Below are 17907 nucleotides of genomic sequence, written 5' to 3'. Positions count from 1 at the left end.
TGTGTTTGGTGTGTTTGTGTTGGTGTGTTTGGTGTGTTTGTGTTGGTGTATTTGGTGTGTTTGTGTTGGTGTGTGTGGTGTGTTTGTGTTGGTGTGTTTGTGTTGGTGTATTTGGTGTGTTTGTGTTTGTGTTGGTGTGTTTGGTGTGTTTGTGTGGGTGTGTTTGGTGAGTTTGTGTGGGTGTGTTTGGTGAGTTTTTGTGGGTGTGTGTGTTTGGAAAGATGTTTGTACAAAAGTTCCACAGGAGACGTTCCACCATGTTGCATCCCTGCTGGTTGTGGGATTCATTAACAATTTAAAGTTGACTGCGAGAGGCATGCTTTTGAAATTTGAAGATGATATAAAAATTGGCAGGATCATTGATAGTGAAGAGGGTGATGATGTCAATGGTTTGATAGAGGGGTGGAAAAGTAGCAAATGGAATTCAGTTCAGAGTTAACTGTGAGGTTAAGCATTTGGAGAGGTCATACACAGCAAGGGAATATACAATAAACGGGAGTGTACTGAGAGGGAGAGAGGAAGTGAAAATCCATCTCCCCAGGGCCCTGGGGAAAATAAGGACAGGTTGATACGGTGGTAAAGAAGGCATAAGGAATGTTTGAATCCAACAGCAGGGATTAAGTGTTGGAACTATATAAGACATTGGCTCAGCCAAAGCTGGAGTTCTGTGTACAGTTCTGGTCACAACCCCTTTCAGGAAAGATGGAATTAGTCTGGAGAGAGTCCAGAGGAGTTTTACAAGAATGATGTCAGGACTTAAACACTGTCGCTATGAGGAAAGCTTGGAGAAACTCGGGTTATTTTCCTTAGAACAGAGGAGTCTCAGGGATGGCTTAAATTGAGGTGTACAATATAATGAGGAGCTTACATAGAATTAACAGAGGAAAATTATCAGGGGACACAGAGCTGTACAGCATGGAAACAGATCCTTCGGTCCAACCCATCCATGCCAACCAGATATCCCAACCCAATCTAGTCCAACCTGCCAGCACCTGGCCCATATCCCTCCAAACCCTTCCCATACATATACCCTTCCAGATGCCTTTTAAACATTGCAATTGTACCAGCCTCCATCACTTCCTCTGGCAGCTCATTCCATACACACACCATCCTCTGCGTGAAAACGTTGTCCCTTAGGTCCCTTTTAAATCTTTCTTCTCTCACCCTAAACCTATTCCCTCCAATTGTGGACCCCCCTCCCCCCCTCTCCTCACCCACTCAGGGAAAACACTTTGTCTATTTACCTTATCCACACCCCTCACGATTACCCCTCAGCCTCCGATGTTCCAGAGAAAACAGCCCCAGCCTGTTCAGCCTCTCCCTATAGCTCAAATCCTCCAACCCTAGCAACATCCTTGTAAGTCTTTTCTGAACCCTTTCAAGTTTCACAACATCCTTCTGGCAGGAAGGAGACCAGAATTGCACACAATATTCCAATAGTGGCCTAACCAATGTCCTGTACAACCACAACATGACCTCCCAACTGCTGTACTTAATACTCTGACCAATAAAGGAGAGCATACCAAACGCCTTCTTCACTATCCTATCTATCTGCAACTCCACTTTTAAGGAGCTATGAACCTGCACTCCAAGGTCTCTTTGTTCAGCAACACTCCCTAGGACCTTACCATTAAATGTATAAGTCCTGCTAAGATTTGCTTTCCCAAAATGCAGCACCTCACATTTATCTAAATTAAACTCCATCTGCCACTTCTCAGCCCATTGGCCCATCTGGTCAAGATCCTGTTGTACTCTAAGGTAACCCTCTTCACTGTCCACTACACCTCCAATTTTGGTGTCATCTCCAAACTTACTAACTATACCTCCAATGTTCACATCCAAATAATTTATATAAATGCTGAAAAGTAGTGCACTCAGCACCGATCCTTGTGACACTCCACTGGTCACAGGCCTCCAGTCTGAAAAGCAACCATCCACCACCACCGCCCTCTGTCTTCTACCTTTGAGCCAATTCTGTATCCAAATGGCTAGTTCTCCCTGTATTCCATAAGATATAACCTTGCTAACCAGTCTCCCATGAGGAAGTTTGTTGAACGCCTTACTGAAGTCTATATGGATCATGTCCACCGCTCTGCCCTCATCAATCCTCTTTGTTACTCCTTCAAAAACCTCAATCAAGTTCTTGAGACATGATTTCCCACACACATAGCCATGTTGACTCTCCTTAATCAGTCCTTGCCCTTCCAAATACATATAAATTCTGTCCCTCAGGATTCCTTCCAACAACTTGTTGACAACTGTCTGTGTGGAGTTTGCACATTCTCACTGTGTCTGCGTGGATTTCCACCTGGTATTCTGGTTTCGTCCCCTAGTCCAAAGATGTGTAGGCTAAGTAGATTGGCCATGCTAAATTACCCATAGTGTGTAGGCTAGGTGGGTTTAGCCATGGGAATGCAGAGGTAGGGGGCAGGATACTCTTTGGAGGGTCAGTGTGGACTTGATGGGCCAAATGGCCTACATTCACACTGTAGGGATTCTATGAAATTTGCCCACTACTGATGTCAGACTCACCATTCTTAGTTTCCTGGCTTTTCCTTTCAATCTTTATTAAACAGAGGCACCACATTAGCCAACCTCCAGTCTTCTGGCATATCACATGTGACTATCGTTGATACAAATATTGCTGGGGCCCAACAACCTCTTCTCTAACTTCCCACAGAGTTCTGATCAGGTCCTGCAGATTTATCCACTTTTATTCGTTTTAAGACATCACGCACCTCCTCCTCTGTAATATGTACGTTTTCAAGATGTCACCAGCTATTTCTCCACATTCGATATCTTCCATGCCCTTCTCATAGAAAACACTGTGCAAAATAATCTCCCACATCTCCTGTGGCTCCACACAAAGACTGCCTTGCTGTTCTTTGAGGGATATTTTCTCCCTAGTTACCCTTTTGTCCTTAATGTATTTGTAAAAACTCTTTAGACTCTCCTTAACCTTACTTGCCAAAGCTATCTTATGTCCCCTTATTACCCTCCTGATTTCCCTCTTAAGTATACTTCTACTGCCTTTATACTCTTCTAAGGATTAGATTAGACTCCCTACAGTGTGGAAACAGGCCCTTCAGCCCAACCAGTCCACACCGACCCTCAGAAGAGTAACCCACCCAGACCCATTTCCCTCTGACTAATGCACCTAACATTATGGGCAATTTAGTTTGGCCAATTCACCTGACCTGCACATCTTTGGACTGTGGGAGGAAACCAACACAAACATGGGGAGAACGTGCAAACTCCACACAGACAGTCGCCCGAGGCTGGAATTGAACCCGGATCCCTGGTGCTGTGAGGCAGCAGTGTTAACCACTGAGCCACCGTGCCGCCCCATTCGATCTCTGCTGTTGATACCTGATATATGCTTCTTTCTTCTTCTTAACCAAAACCTCAATTTCTTCAGTCATCCAGCATTCCCTACACCTACCCAGCCTTGCCTTTTGCCCTAATAGGAACATACTCTGTTTCATTTTCCAGCCGTCCCTTTACCTGCGAACATCTGCCTCCAATCAGCTTTTGAAAGTTCTTGCCTAATACCGTCAAAATTAGCCTTCCTCCAATTTAGAACTTTAACTTTTAGATCTGGTCTATCCTTTTCCATCACTATTTTCAACCTAATAGAATTATGGTCGCTGGCCCCCAAGTGCTCCCCCACTGACACCTCAGTCACCTGCCCTGCCTTATTTCCCAAGAGTTGGCCAAGCTTTGCACCTTCTCGAGTAGGTACATCACATACTGAATCAGAAAATTGTATTGTACACACTTAACAAATTCCTCTCCATCTAAACACTTAACACTATGGCAGTCCCACTCTATGTTTGGAAACTTTAAATCCCCCACCATAACCACCCTAATATTCTTACAGATAACTGAGATCTCCTTACAAATTTGTTTCTCAATTTCCTGCTGACTACTGGGGGGGGTCTATAGTACAATCCTAATATGGCGATCATCCCTTTCGTATTTCTCAATTCTACCCAAATAACTTCCCTGGACCTATCCTCCCTAAGTATAACATAGTGTTGTCCCTTATCAAATAATGCCACTCCCCCTCCTCTCTTGCCTCCCCTTCTATCCTTCCTGTAGCATTTGTATCCTGAGCTGAAAAATGTGTTGCTGGAAAAGCACAGCAGGTCAGGCAGCATCAAAGGAGCAGGAGAATCGACATTTCGGGCATAAGCCCTTCTTCAGGAATGATTCCTCCTGCTCCTTTGATGCTGCCTGACCTGCTGCGCTTTTCCAGCAACACGTTTTTCAGCTCTGATCTCCAGCATCTGCAGTCCTCACTTTCTCTGCATTTGTCTCCTGAAACATTAAGCTGCCAGTCCTGCCCATCCCTGAGCCATATTCCTGTAATTGCTATGATATCCCAGTCCCATGTTCCTAACCATGCTCTGAGCTCATCTGCTTTCCCTGTTGGGCCTCTTGCATTGAAATAAATGCAGTTTAAATTACTTCATTCTCTGCTTTGTCCCTGCATGCTCTGACTGTTTGACTTGTTCTTTTTCCCAACTGTACCAGTCTCAGATTGATCTCTTTCCTCACTATCTCCCTGGGCTTCCCCACCCCCACCTTACTAGTTTAAATCCTCCCAAGCGGCTATAGCAAATCTCCCTGCCATTATATTAGTCCCCTTCCAATTCAGATGCAATCCGTCCTTCTTGTACAGGTCATTTCTATCCCAGAAGAGATTCCATTGATCCAAAAATGTGAATCCTTCTCCAATATACCAGCTCCTCAGCCATGCATTCATCTGTTCTACCCTCCTATTCCTGCTCTCGCTATCTCGTAGCACCGGGAGTAATCCAGATATAATTACTTTTGAGGATCTCCTTTAATTCCTGCCTAACTCTCTCTCTTTGAAAACATTTTGCACTCTCTCCGAGACATCCTTGATCCTGGCACCAGGGAAACAACACACCATTCTGATGTCTCGTTGGCCACAGAAACATCTGTCTGTGCCTCTGACTAGAGAGTCCTCTACCACAATCGATCGCTTGGAACCCGACAAATTCCTCATTACATTAGAGCCTATCTTGATATCAGAAACTTGGCTGTTTGTGCTACAGTCCCCTGAGAGTCCATCACCCCCTAAATTTTCCAAAACAGCGTACTTGCTTGAGATGGGGATAGCCACAGAAGACTCCTGCACCACCTGCCTCCCTCTCTTAGCTTTCCTGGAGGTAACCCATCTACCTGACTGCATCTGCATTTGTCTCCCTTCCTATAACCACTATCCATCACACCTCCTAGCTCCTGTAAATTTCTCATTGCCTCTGCTGCTCCAACTGATTCATGTGATCCAATAAGATTCATAACCAAAGACACTTTCTGCAGACATAATCATCAGTAACATGAAAACCCTCCGTAAACTCCCACATCTGACAGGAAGAATGCATCACTCTATTAAAGGCCTTCTTTGCGTTTTAACAATCTCTGGACCCAGAAAATACCATAGTCTTACTGCTCAGGCTAGCTTAGGACCTATGTTTTATAATTTTACATTTTAATCAGGAGACAGTTCTCAGTAAAACATATAACCAAAAAGGACTCCTCTAGTCACTATTGTAGATTTACACAAAAAAAGCAAGTTTACCGGTAAAAACTATGCTTTCATCTGTTTCTGTGCTGTGAACTCTCTTACACAGGTTCTCAAAGGTCAGCTGTGAATTTCGCTGTTTGTTCATTTTTCCCAGGCGCACTCTGATGTCCAGAGATACTTGAACTCAAACAGCAAAGGCAGTAACTGTGCAGATTCACTGCTGGGTCAGACAGCAGTGTAGGTTACTTTCTCTCTCTCCCTCACTGACCATGTGATCTCTACCTTGGTCTCTCGTCCTCCTTTTTAAAGTGCTGTTATTTTGATTTGTTTCCTCAAAGTTCCAAAACAATGCAACTCCTTATAAAACAATAATAACTGCGCCTGGAATTTAAGGAAATCAGCTCCGACACCTAAAATACCTCAAAAAAGGAACAGCTCTTACAGCCACAATGTTTTCCCATCCTCCATGTTGGAATACCCAGAATCCTTTGGATGATTGGTGGAAGAATTAGAAAAGACACAAGGAATGTATTCTTCCCCCAGAGAATGGTAAATGTCTGAAATTAATTGCTCAGTTTGGTGGTTGACGCAGAAACCCTCAACTCATTTAAAAGGAGTTTGGATCAGTCCCTGAAGAACTGGAGCCTGTTATGGAGCTGTGCTAGAAAGTGAGAATGGGCAGCTAATTTATTTAGCCAGCACATAAACAATGGGTTGAATGTGCTGTAACACACTTCTCTGGTTTCTATAATTTTTTGATGTGAGGGTAAAACATACCAAGATACAGAAAAACCATAATCCAATCAAATGGCACATCCTGAAAGGGCAGCGTGACCCATCTTGATTCTTTGTTACTTGAAGGGGAATGTGATGTCTCTCTCTCCATCATGGAAAGCAAGCTTCTGATGTTCCTATATCATGTTAATTCATCTCCCTCTCTGTCTCTCTCTCTCTGTCTCTAGGACCCTGGGCCCAGCTTTTCTCTCTTCACCCAACCTCTGGTGAACTCCGGACAGCCACAGTGTTGTACAGGCTCGAGAGACATGAGTACGAGTTGACAGCTCTGGCCAGTGACCGTGGGCATCCACCCCAGACCACGTCGCTCGCTATCCGTGTCCAGGTGAACATACTTTTCCCAGTTGGTGTGAAAATGAATTGTTTCAGCATCCAGAATGTTCACTGTTGATGTATGAACCAGATCTTAGGCAGGAACACACAGATGATTCCAAACAAGGCCAACTGTTTCTTTTATTCATTCTCAGGATATGGGCATCGCTGGCTGGGCCAGCATTTATTGCCCCTCCCTAATTGCCCAGACTGCAGTTAAGAGTCAACCACATTGCTGTGGGTTCAAATTCCACCATCTGCCATGGTGGGATTCAACCCAGGTCCCCAGGACATTATCTGGGTCTTTGGATTAACAATCCAGACTCCAGCGATAATGCAGTTGCAGAAAGGCATCCCTGCTCCATTACTTGAATCCTCTCGCTGTGAAGGCCAAAATACCATTTGCCTTCTTCACCTCCTGCTGCACCTGCAGTGCTTACCTTCAGTGACTGGTGTAGAGGACACTCAGGTCTTGTTGCACTTTCATCTCTCTCAGTTTATAGCCATTCAGATAATAATCTGCCTTCCTCCCAAAGCGAATAACTTCACATTTACTTCAGGGGTTAGGGAAGGATGTGTTCAGGTGTTCAGGTCTGGAGGCAGGGGGTGGGAAAGAAGTCCTACTCCAGTGATTTGTGTCCCTGCAGAAGATGAGCTTGCTCCTTTCCCAGGGTCTCACCTCACTCCATTAGCACAGTGTCCTGTCACAGGTTTATCTAATTGCCCTGCAGTGGTTATCTCCTAACCCCAATGTGTTTCACCCTTTAGGTACTGAGCTCAGCCAACAGCCTGCCTCAGTCTGGCAGCAACTCATTTACCTTCAGTTCTATGGAAGGGAAGGCCCCAGGCTCTATCATTGGTTCAGTGGTCTCCCAGGATCAATCGAGTCGTGCCAATGGGCAGGTGACATATACCCTGGTGGGTGGAACAGACGTGGATGGGAGATTTGTTGTGGACAGATTCACAGGTAAAATTTACTTGGCCCAGGAGCTGGATTACGAATTGGGATCACATTACCAACTGGAGATTGCAGTTGATGACCTGAGTACAGCTCTCCCCCATAGCACTCTCGCCATCGTCGACATCAATATTGAGGATCGCAATGAATATGCACCACAGTTTGCTGAGGACCCCATCACTCTAGTCATCAATGAGAATGCAGCAGTTGGTACCTCCATCTACACCTTCCAGGCAGTTGATAAAGATGGAAGTGGTCCCAACAGCCAGGTCCAATACACTCTCCTCCAGCAAACACCCCCTGGGAACTTCCTCCACATTGACTCCATGACCGGAACACTGACAGCAGCAGCAGTTATTGACCGGGAGACCACTCCATTCTTCCTGCTGGTGGTACAAGCCATGGACCAAACAGTGGAGAGATCCCAGCGGAAATCCTCAGCTGTAACAGTCCGTGTTTTTGTGACTGATGAAAATGACAATGAGCCCCAGTTCCTGTCTCCATCAGTGCTCCAGGTCATGGAGGACCAGCCCATTAGTAATATCATCTCTTACATCGTTGCCCAGGATGCTGACCTGGGAGAGAACAGCAGGCTCAGTTACCGGATCAAATCTGGATTGGGGGCTAACAAGTTACGACTCAATCCAACAACAGGTAAGTAGTTGAGGACCATCTTTCAGAGAGATCACCAATGATGCCTGATGCCCTTTCAGTAACCCCAATTACCTCTAATGGCCTTCAATTTACATCAAACTACACTATCATTCACAGAATTGTCACAGGAGGATGCCATTCGGCCCATCATGTCCCACTGACTGGATGAGTAATTCACCTTAAACCATTCCCCTGCCTTCTCCCCATGGCCCTGCACATTCCCTCTTCACATTATCATCTCATTTAATTTGAAATCCTCAAGTGAACCTGCTACCCCAATATTGAGCCATGTCTCTGTAATTGCTATCAGATTGTACTTATTCATTTGAGGCTGTTGTGACACGTTGGGAGTGAATTTATTTCTGAGCCAGGAGATTTTAATTCAGGTTGCACCTGCTCCTATAATGACACCTCTGTGCAGGCCCATCAGATGAATTTACATAGTTGTTTATTTTCAGAAAAGATTATTAAAGGATTATAGGGGTGGGTAGGAGAGTGAGATTTAGTTAGGTCAAATTAGTTTAGAAAGGGATTATCAAAGAGCCAAATGGTCTGTTTCTATTCCACAACATGAGACTCTTCATTACTGAGGGCCTGAAAGATGATTGGAGGTTTTCAGGAATGTAGAGTTGAGGTTAAAATCAGATCAGCCATTGGCCTATTCATTTATTTTGTTTGTAAGTTTGTTTCTACTTGGACTCTATATTTTCATCTGTATTTACACTCTCAGTGCATCCATTGCTGACTGCATTCAGATACAGAGCCTTTAGTTTAATCCTTTTACTCTTTGTAAATTCTCATCTTATTTACTGGCTTGCACTAAGGTTTATACTTTCTATCCTTTCCTGTCATGGTCCAGTTATCATTTCCTCTATTTATATTTTTCTCTTTTGCTTTCTGTCACCTCTGAATTAGGAAAATCGGAACATGAGTTATGGCCCTGCAGCATGTTCAGAGGAGGTTCATGAGAATGGTCCCAGGAATGAAAATTTTAACATATGAGGAACGTTTGAGGACTCTAGGTCTATACTCGATGGATTTTAGAAGGATGAGGGGGGGGGATCTAATTGAAACTTACAGAATATGAATGGCCTGGACAGCTTGAATGTTGGGAAGACGTTTCCATTGGAGACTAGGACTCGAGGGAACAGCCTTCGAGTAAAGGGAAGACCCTTTAGAACGGAGATAAGGAGAAACTACTTCAGCCAGAGAGTGGTGAACCTGTGGAATTCATTGCCACAGAAGCTGTGGAGGCCAGGCCATTGATTATATTTAGGACTGAGATAAATAGGTTCTTGTGTATCAAGGAGATCAAGGGTTATAGGGAGAAAGCAGGAGAATGGAATTGAGAAACCTATCAGTCATGATTGAATGGAGTGGAGCAGACTTGATGGGCTGAACGGCCTAATGTTTGCTCCAATGTCTTATGGTCTTATGGTCTAGTAGGACATTCAACCCCTCAAGCCTGTCCTGCAATTCAATAACATCATGGCTGATCTGTGGCCATGTTTTATGCCTGTCTTGGGCCCATATCCTTTGTTTAATAAACATTTGTCTATCTCAGATTTAAATTTAACAATTAAATGAACATTGACCACTCTTTAAGGAAGAGAATTCCAAACCTCCATGACTCTTTAATTTAGGTGTGAATTATACTGTAAATGGCAGAACCCTGAGGAACATTAACACACAGACAGATCTGAGCATGCAGGTCCACAGTTCCTAAAAGTGGGAACACAGGTGGCTATCTTTGCCTTCATCAGCCGGGGCATGGAGTACAGGAGTTGGCGAACCATGTTGCAGTGATATAATATTCTTGTTAGGCTGCATTTGGGGTATTACTACCAGAAGGACGTGGAAGCTTTGGAGAGAGTGCAGAGAAGTTTCATCAGGTTGTTGTCTGTCTCAAGGACCAGATTGGCTATAAGGAAAGGTTAAAAAGACTGGGATTGTTTTCACTGGAGAAAGGAGACCTGACAGATGGCTACAAAATTATGAGAGGCATTGACAGGGTGGAGAGTCAATGGCTTTTTTCCCAGAATTGGAGTTTCAATTACAAGAGGGCACAGGTTCAAGGTGAGAGGGGAAAAGTTTAAGGGAGATGTGCTAGGGAAGTTTTTCATGCAGAGAGTGGGAGGAGTCTGGAACACATTGCCAGAAGAGGTGATGGAAGCAGGCACATTGGTGACATTTAAGAGGCATCTGGATGGTTATATGAATAGGGAGGGAATAGAGGGATATGGACCAAACAAGGACAGAAGGTTTGTTTTTTAGTTTAGTTGAGGTAAGATGATCAGCACAGGCCTAGACGGCCGAAGGGCCTGTTCCTGTACAGCACTTCTCTTCTGTTCTTTTGCTGTTTGTATATTGAAGTGCTTTTGAACAAATCTCCCGAATAACCTGACTCAAAATCAGGTTCTAGAATCTTCAACCAGTGGAAATAGTTTATCTAAATTAAGCCTGTCTCTTCCTGGTAATATCCTGAAGACCTTGATTAGATCAACCTTCAACCTTCTAAATTCAAGAGAAGCCATGCCTCATTTTTCTAATCTCTCCTCATAACCTAACCCCTGAAGTCCAGGTATCATTCTTGTAAACCTGCGCTGAACTCCCTCCAGAACCAATCTATCCATCCTCAGGAGTGGTGCCCCGGTCTGCCCATAGTACTCTGAGTGAGGTCTGACCAGGGTTTTGTATAACTGCTTTATAATGTTTGAATTGCTATATTCCAGCCTTTTAGATGTGAAGGCCCAGAATTCCATTAGTTTTCTTTATTATTTTCTGCATCTGTTCCATGGCATTTTAAAGAGATATGCAGCTGAACTCCAAAATCGGATTGGATATCCACTGCATTTAACTTTGTGCTTCTGAAAAATACTCTGATCGACCCTTTCTTGGTCTGAAATGGATAATCTCACACTTGCTAATACAAAAATCCATCAGCCACAGCTCTGCCCATTTGTCTAATCTATCAATATCCTGCTGTAATTTCATGCTGTCGTCAACAGTTTACAAAGCAGCCCAATTTTGTGTCATCAGCAATTTGGATATTTGACTGTTTATGCTATTATCAACGTTGTTACTGAACAGTATGGATAACTGTAGTCTGGTGGGGGGAGTGGATCTGACAAGGGAGTTGTGGAGGGAATGATCTCTCCGGAACGCTGATAGGGGTGGGGAGGGAAGTATATCCCTAGTGGTGGGGTCTGTTTGTAGGTGGCGGAAGTGGCAGAACATGATGTGATGTATACAGAGGTTGGTGGATGGAAGGTGAGGACCAGGGGGATTCTGTCCTTGTTGCGTTGGAGGGATGGGATTTGAGGGCAGAGGTGCAGGAAGTGGAGGAGATGCGCTGGAGGGCATCATCAATCATGTGGGAAGGTAAATTGCGATCTTGGAAGAAGGAGGCCATCTGTGATGTTCTAAGGCAGAATTAGGAGGAGAAAGTGAGGTCTGCAGACGCTGGAGATCAAAGCTGAAACTTTATTGCTGGAACAGCACAGCAGGTCAGGCAGCATCTAGGGAACAGAAGATTCGACGTTTCAGGCACATGCCCTTCTAAGGCAGAATTAGTCATCCTGGGAACAGATGCAGTGGAAGCTGAGGAATTGGGAATACGAGATGGCAGTTTTACAGGAGGTAAGGTGGGAGGGAGTGTAGTCCAGGTAGCTGTGGGAGTTGGTGGGTTTGTAGTAGATGGCCGTGTTGAGTCGGTCACCATTAATGGAGATGGAGAGGTCTAGGAAGGGGAGGGAGGTGTCAGAGATGGTCCAGGTGAATTTAAGGTCGGGGTGGAATGTGTTGATGAAGTTGATGAACTGTTCAACGTCCTCATGGGAGCACGAGGTGGCGCTGATGCAGTCATCAGTGTAGTGGAGGAAGGTGTGGGGAGTGGTGCCGGTGTAACTACGGAAGATGGACTGTTCCACGTAGCCGACAAAGAGACAGGCAGAGCTGGGGCCCATACGGGTGCCCATGGCTACCCCTTTCATCTGGAGGAAGTGGGAGGATTGGAAGGAGAAGTTGTTAAGGGTGAGGACCACTTCGGCCAGGCAGCATCATCCTCTGCCACTTCTGCCACCTACAAACAGACCCCACCACCAGGGATATATTTCCCTCCCCACCCCTGTCAACGTTCTGGCGAGACCATTCCCTCCACAACTCCCTTGTCAGATCCACTCCCCCCACCACCAGATTACACCCCACTCCAGGTACCTTCCCCTGCCACCGCAGGAAGTGCAAAACCTGCGCCCACATCACTCCCCTCACCTCCGTCCAAGGCCCCAAGGGATCCTTCCACATCTGTTACAAATTTACCTGGATCTCTACCAGTGTCATCTACTGTATCCGTTACACCCGACGTGGTCTCCTCTACATCGGGGACATAGGGTGCCAACTTGGGGATCGTTTCAGAGAACATCTCTGTGACACCTGCACCCACCAACTCCATGGCTGAACACTTCAACTCCCCCTGAGGAATTTGCTGCTCTCCACCCTCTCCACCTCAGCTCCGTCGATGTAGATAGGGGGGGGGGTGTCCTACTTTTTTCCTGAAGTTAACGATCAGTTTTTTAGTTTTGCCGATGTTGAGAGAGGGGTTGTTCTCATTGTACCACGTCACCAAGCCCTCTATCTCTTTTCTGTTTTCTGACTCAGCATAGTTTGATAGCCATCCTACCATTTGGTGTCATTGAGCAAACTTGTAGATAGCGTTCTTTCGGAATTTGGCAACACAGGGAGTACAGCAGGGGGCTGAGAAAGCATCCTTGGGGGCTCCAGTGTTGAGGGTTATTGTGGAGGAGATTCAGTTGTCTATCTTCACTGATTGCAGTCTGTGGGTCAGGAAGCTGAGGATCCAGTTGCAGATGGCGGAGTCAAGACTAAAATCACAGTCTTGAGATCAGTCTGGAGGGGACTGTGGGGATAATGGGGTGCAAGTCCATAACTGGCAACTCAAGTGGATAAAGTGGTTAAGATTTGTTTTGATTTATTTATTGTCACATATATTTTGTTACAAAATACAGTAAAAAGTATTGTATAATGTCGTCACCCTCCAGCGCCATCTTAAAACGCAAAAAAAACCCCAAAACATAGAATAAAAAGGCAGAAAGATGAATAAATAGAGAAAATGTATTCAGCTCTATGGTCCTTCTTGTTAAGTGCTCCTCCATGGGCTATGGTCCCTCAATCATGTCCTGATGTTGTCCACATGAGAAGTGTTACCTCACTTCCTTTTCCTGTTCATTTCTCTCTCCTAAACGTAGAAAGTATTAGATATACAGTTGCCAATCTCAGCTACATCTCTGACAATTCACTCATACCCATTGACCTACGTTTGTGTGTTCCAGCCATCAGGTTAGTTGTCAATGGGATGTGCATTCCAAGAGCTCATTGATTCTGCTGATTCTGGTCTGTCTTATATTCTTGTGTTCTACTTTTCTACTACTTCTCTTTCTGCTTTTAGAGTAATCGAGTCATAGAGATGTGCAGCATTGAAACACACCCTTCAATCCATCTCATCCATGTCAACCAGATATCCCAACCTAATCTAGTCCCATTTGCTAGCACTTGGCCACTCCAAACTCTTCCTCTTCATAGTCCTATCCAGATGCCTTTTAAATGTAGTAACCGGCCTCCACTACTTCCTCTGGCAGCTCGTTCCATACGCACACCACCCTCTGCGTGAAAAAGTTGCCCTTTAGGTCCCTTTTAAATCTTTCCCCTCTCACCTTTTCTCAAATCTAACTTCTTTCTCTAATCCTGATCCACTCAATCCACTTCATTCCCAAAAGCCAGGTCTGGTAGTGCCTCCTGTCTTATTCAGTGAGCACATCCTGCTACAGGTGGTTAACTCACTGCTCTCAGGTCTAGTGCTATCTGCCCTCTATTTTGAGCACCTGGTATTACTCCTTTCCTCTCTCTCCTGATTACAGTGCCCTCACCTCATTTAAACCCCCTCCTGTAGCACAAGCACCGGTTCTGAAAGCACCTCACTCTCAGCTGTATTCAGGTGTAACCTGCCTGGCTTGTACAGGTGCCATCTTCCCCTGAGCCAGTCCCAGCTCTCCCAGGAACTGGAAGTCTTTCCTCCTGCACCCTTTCCAGCCACATATTCATTTGCCTTACCCTCGTATTCCTGCATTTCCTGCACAAGGCACTCAAAGTGATCTAGAGATTACTACATTTGAGATCCTACTTGCTCCCCAGATTCTGATTGCAGGACCATATCCATCTTTATGCCGATATCATTGATACCGACGTGTATCACAACCTCCATGTAATCACCTTCAGGGCGCTCTGTAGCTGGAACCAGGAGGCAACACACCATACTATGGTCTGTGGCTGCAGAAACAGCTTTGTGTTGCTGTAACTGTCAAATCTGCTGTCACTATGGCTCTTGTCTTATTTGTGCCCCCCACAGCCATACAGCTGAGACCCTCCTCCCTCATTGCTATTGGCCAGCATTTATTGTCCATCCCTAGCTGCCTCCCTGAACCACTAAAGTCCATTTGCTGTGGGTAGATTCCGGAGCCAAAGCTCAAGCTGCAGTAACTGTTGCAGGTTCTACAGGATGTGGAGACTCACCAACAATTGCCATTAACTCTCAGTCACACTGACATCTCCCCATTTGTCCCCACTCTTCAATATCCCAGATGTCAATAATACATTCCCAGGAACCCTGACCCCTAACCCTTGACCTGCAGTATTCCTGGGAGCAATGTGATTGGTCAGTAATAGTCCCTTCTGTTTGACTGCAGGGGCTTTGTCCATTGTGAAAGAGCTGGATTGCGAAGAGCAGAGTTGGATTAACCTGACGATTGAGGCCTCAGATCATGGAACATTCCGGCGTTCAGCCATCCAGCTGCTCCACATTCAGTTGATTGATGTCAACGATGAGGTACCAACATTTGATAAGAAACTTTACGAAGCCAGTGTCCTGGAGAATCAAGCAGCTGGCACCCAGGTCATTAAGATACACGCCACCGACAGAGACCAAGGTAACCAAGCAGCCACTGCATACATCAGCAGTCAAGCCGGGCATGAGTGAGGGTCAGGGGGTTAATGGTGACAGAGTGGATGACAGAGAGGTTGATTTGATTTGGTTTATTATTGTCACATGTTAAAAAGTATTGTATTGCATGCTATCGAGACAAGTCATTCCTTACCTAAGTACATCAGGGTAATAGAACAGAATGCAGAATATAGTGTTACAGCTACAGAGAAGGTGCAGAGAAAGCCCAACTCTAATGTATAAGAGGTCCATTCATAAGTCTGATAACAGCTGGGAGGAAGCAATTCTTGACTCTGTTAGGTATTTTCAAACCTTTATGTCTTCTGCCAGATGAAAGAGAGTATAACTGGGGTGGGGAGGGTTCTTTAATGACGTTGGCCGTTTTTCTGAGGCAGCAGGAAGTGTACACAGAGCCAATGGATGGTAGGTTGGTTTGTGGGATGGACTGGGCTGTGTTCATGACTCTCTGTAATTTCTTGCATTCTTTGGAGAAGCAGTTATCATACCAAGCTGGATGGTACATCCATAACAATTGTTGAGTCATTGTCAATATGCTGAAGTTCCTCTGGAATTTGAGGCAGTAGTGGCATTGATGTGCTTTCTTGACTGTAGTTTTGATGTGGATGGACCAGGATAGATTGTTGGTGATATTTAGTCCAAGGAACTTGAAGCTCTCGACCATCTCTACCTCAGCACACATGTTACAGATAGAGGAGTGTACACCGCTCCACTTCATGATGTTGATGACCAGCTCCTTTATTTTGCTGACTTTGAGGGAGAGATTGTTGACTTTACACCATGCCACTAAGCTGTCTACCTCTTTCCTGTACTCTGTCTCATCATTGTTTGAGATCTAATCCACTACTGTGGTGTCATCAGCAAATTTGTAAATGGAATTAGAGCTGAATTTAGCTGTACAGTCATAAGTGTAAAAGAAATATAGTATGGGGCTGAATACACAGCCTCGCGGGGGTACAGGTGTTGTGGATTATTGTGGAGGAGATGTTATGGCCTATCCTTACTGATTGCGGTCTGTGGGTCAGGAAGTTGAAGATCTAGTTGCAGAGGTGGGGAGCAAAGTCCTAAGTCACAGAATTTGGAGATGGGTTTCGCTAGAATTATGGGGTTGATGCTGGAACTAAAGTCAATAAATAGGAGTCTGATGAAGGTGTCCTTGTATCCAGATGTTCCAGGGATGGGTTTAGGACCTTGGGAGATGGTATCTACTGTGGACCTATTATGACGGTAAGCAAATTGTGGTGGATCAAGGCAATCTTGGAGGAGTGGGTTGGTGTGTGCCTTTACTAACCCCTTGAAACACTTTATAGCGATGGATGGCAGAGCAGTTGGGCAGTAGCCATTAAGGATGGAGTGGATGATGGAGTTGATGACAGGAAGGATGATGGGAAAAGTGACGAGAGGGCACAGATTGAAGGTTGGGTGATGGGGACTCAGTTCCATGTTTATTTTTGTAAACCTTGTCCATTGTGTCCATTCTAATGTTGATCTTTGTCAGTCTGAGCTGTGTTTTCTTTCTCTGTAGGTTTAAATGGTCTCCTGAGGTATGGAGGGCTGGTGGATGACAGCTTCTCCATTGACCCAGTGACCGGTGTCATAACAACCAGCCGATCCTTAGACAGAGAGCAACAGGATCACTACCAACTTACAGGTAAGTGACCAGTAACTCTACGAGAGAGCTCCAAACCATTCTCTCTCCTCTTCCCACCTCTATGTCTCTCTCCCTCCTCTCTCTTCTCCTCTGTCACTTTTTTTCTCTCTCTCCTCTCATTCTCTCTCTTTCTTGTTTTCTTTGTCCTCTCTCTCCTCTGTGCTCTCTCTCTCCTGCATGCTCTCTCTCTCGCGCGTGCTGTCTCTCACCCGTGTGCTCTCTCTCTCCCGTGTGCTCTCTCTCTCCCATGTGCTCTCTCTCTCTCCCATGTGCTCTCTCTCTCTCTCTCTCCCGTGCGCTCTCTCTCTCTCCCGTGTGCCCTCTCTCTCTCCCGTGCGCTCTCTCTCCCCCACGTTCTCTCTCTCTCTCCCGTGTGCCCTCTCTCTCTCCCGTGCGCTCTCTCTCTCTCTCCCCCACGTGCTCTCTCTCTCTCTCCCGTGTGCTCTCTCTCTCCCACGTGCTCTCTCTCTCTCTCCCACATGCTCTCTCTCTCGCTCTCACTCGTGTGCCCTCTCTCTCTCTCCCATGTGCTCTCTCTCTCCCGTGTGCTCTCTCTCTCTCCTGCGTGCCCTCTCTCTCTCTCTCACTCGTGTGCTCTCTCTCTCCCGCATACTCTCTCTCTCCTGCGTGTTCTCTCTCTCACCCGCGTGCTCTGTCTTTCTCCCGCATACTCTTCCCCTCTCTCACTCGTGTGCTCTCTCTCTCCTGTGTGCTCTGTCTCTCTCTCTCCCGTGCGCTCTTTCTCTCTCTCCCGTGCGCTCTCTCTCTCTCTCTCCTGTGTGCTCTCTCTCTCTCCCGTGCGCTCTCTCTCTCCTGTGTGCTCTCTCTCTCTTTCTCTCCCGTGCGCTCTCTCTCTCCTGTGCGCTCTCGCTCTCTCCTGTGTGCTCTGTCTCTCTCTCTCCTGTGTGCTCGGTCTCTCTCTCTCTCCCGTGCGCTCTCTCTCCTGTGTG

The 17907-nt window shown here is 45.8% G+C and overlaps 1 protein-coding gene across 1 annotated transcript in view; it reads left to right on the top strand.

Annotated features, from left to right (window-relative positions):
- LOC122551097 (protocadherin-16-like) overlaps positions 1-17907 on the top strand; it is a 370928-nt gene that overhangs the window by 271826 nt on the left and 81195 nt on the right. The window contains exons 9-12 of the mRNA XM_087988529.1: positions 6520-6677; positions 7433-8276; positions 15035-15274; positions 16832-16957. Coding sequence (XP_087844655.1) covers positions 6520-6677; positions 7433-8276; positions 15035-15274; positions 16832-16957 — 1368 coding nt within the window. The remainder of the gene's footprint in view (positions 1-6519; positions 6678-7432; positions 8277-15034; positions 15275-16831; positions 16958-17907) is intronic.

This window comes from Chiloscyllium plagiosum, unplaced genomic scaffold (assembly GCF_037043375.1).
Source record: "Chiloscyllium plagiosum isolate Xiang-an unplaced genomic scaffold, Cpla_swu_hap1 HiC_scaffold_6, whole genome shotgun sequence".
Classification (NCBI taxonomy): domain Eukaryota; kingdom Metazoa; phylum Chordata; class Chondrichthyes; order Orectolobiformes; family Hemiscylliidae; genus Chiloscyllium; species Chiloscyllium plagiosum.
The sequence above is the reverse complement of the archived record's forward strand: the minus strand, read 5'-3'. Positions and strand labels throughout refer to the sequence as shown.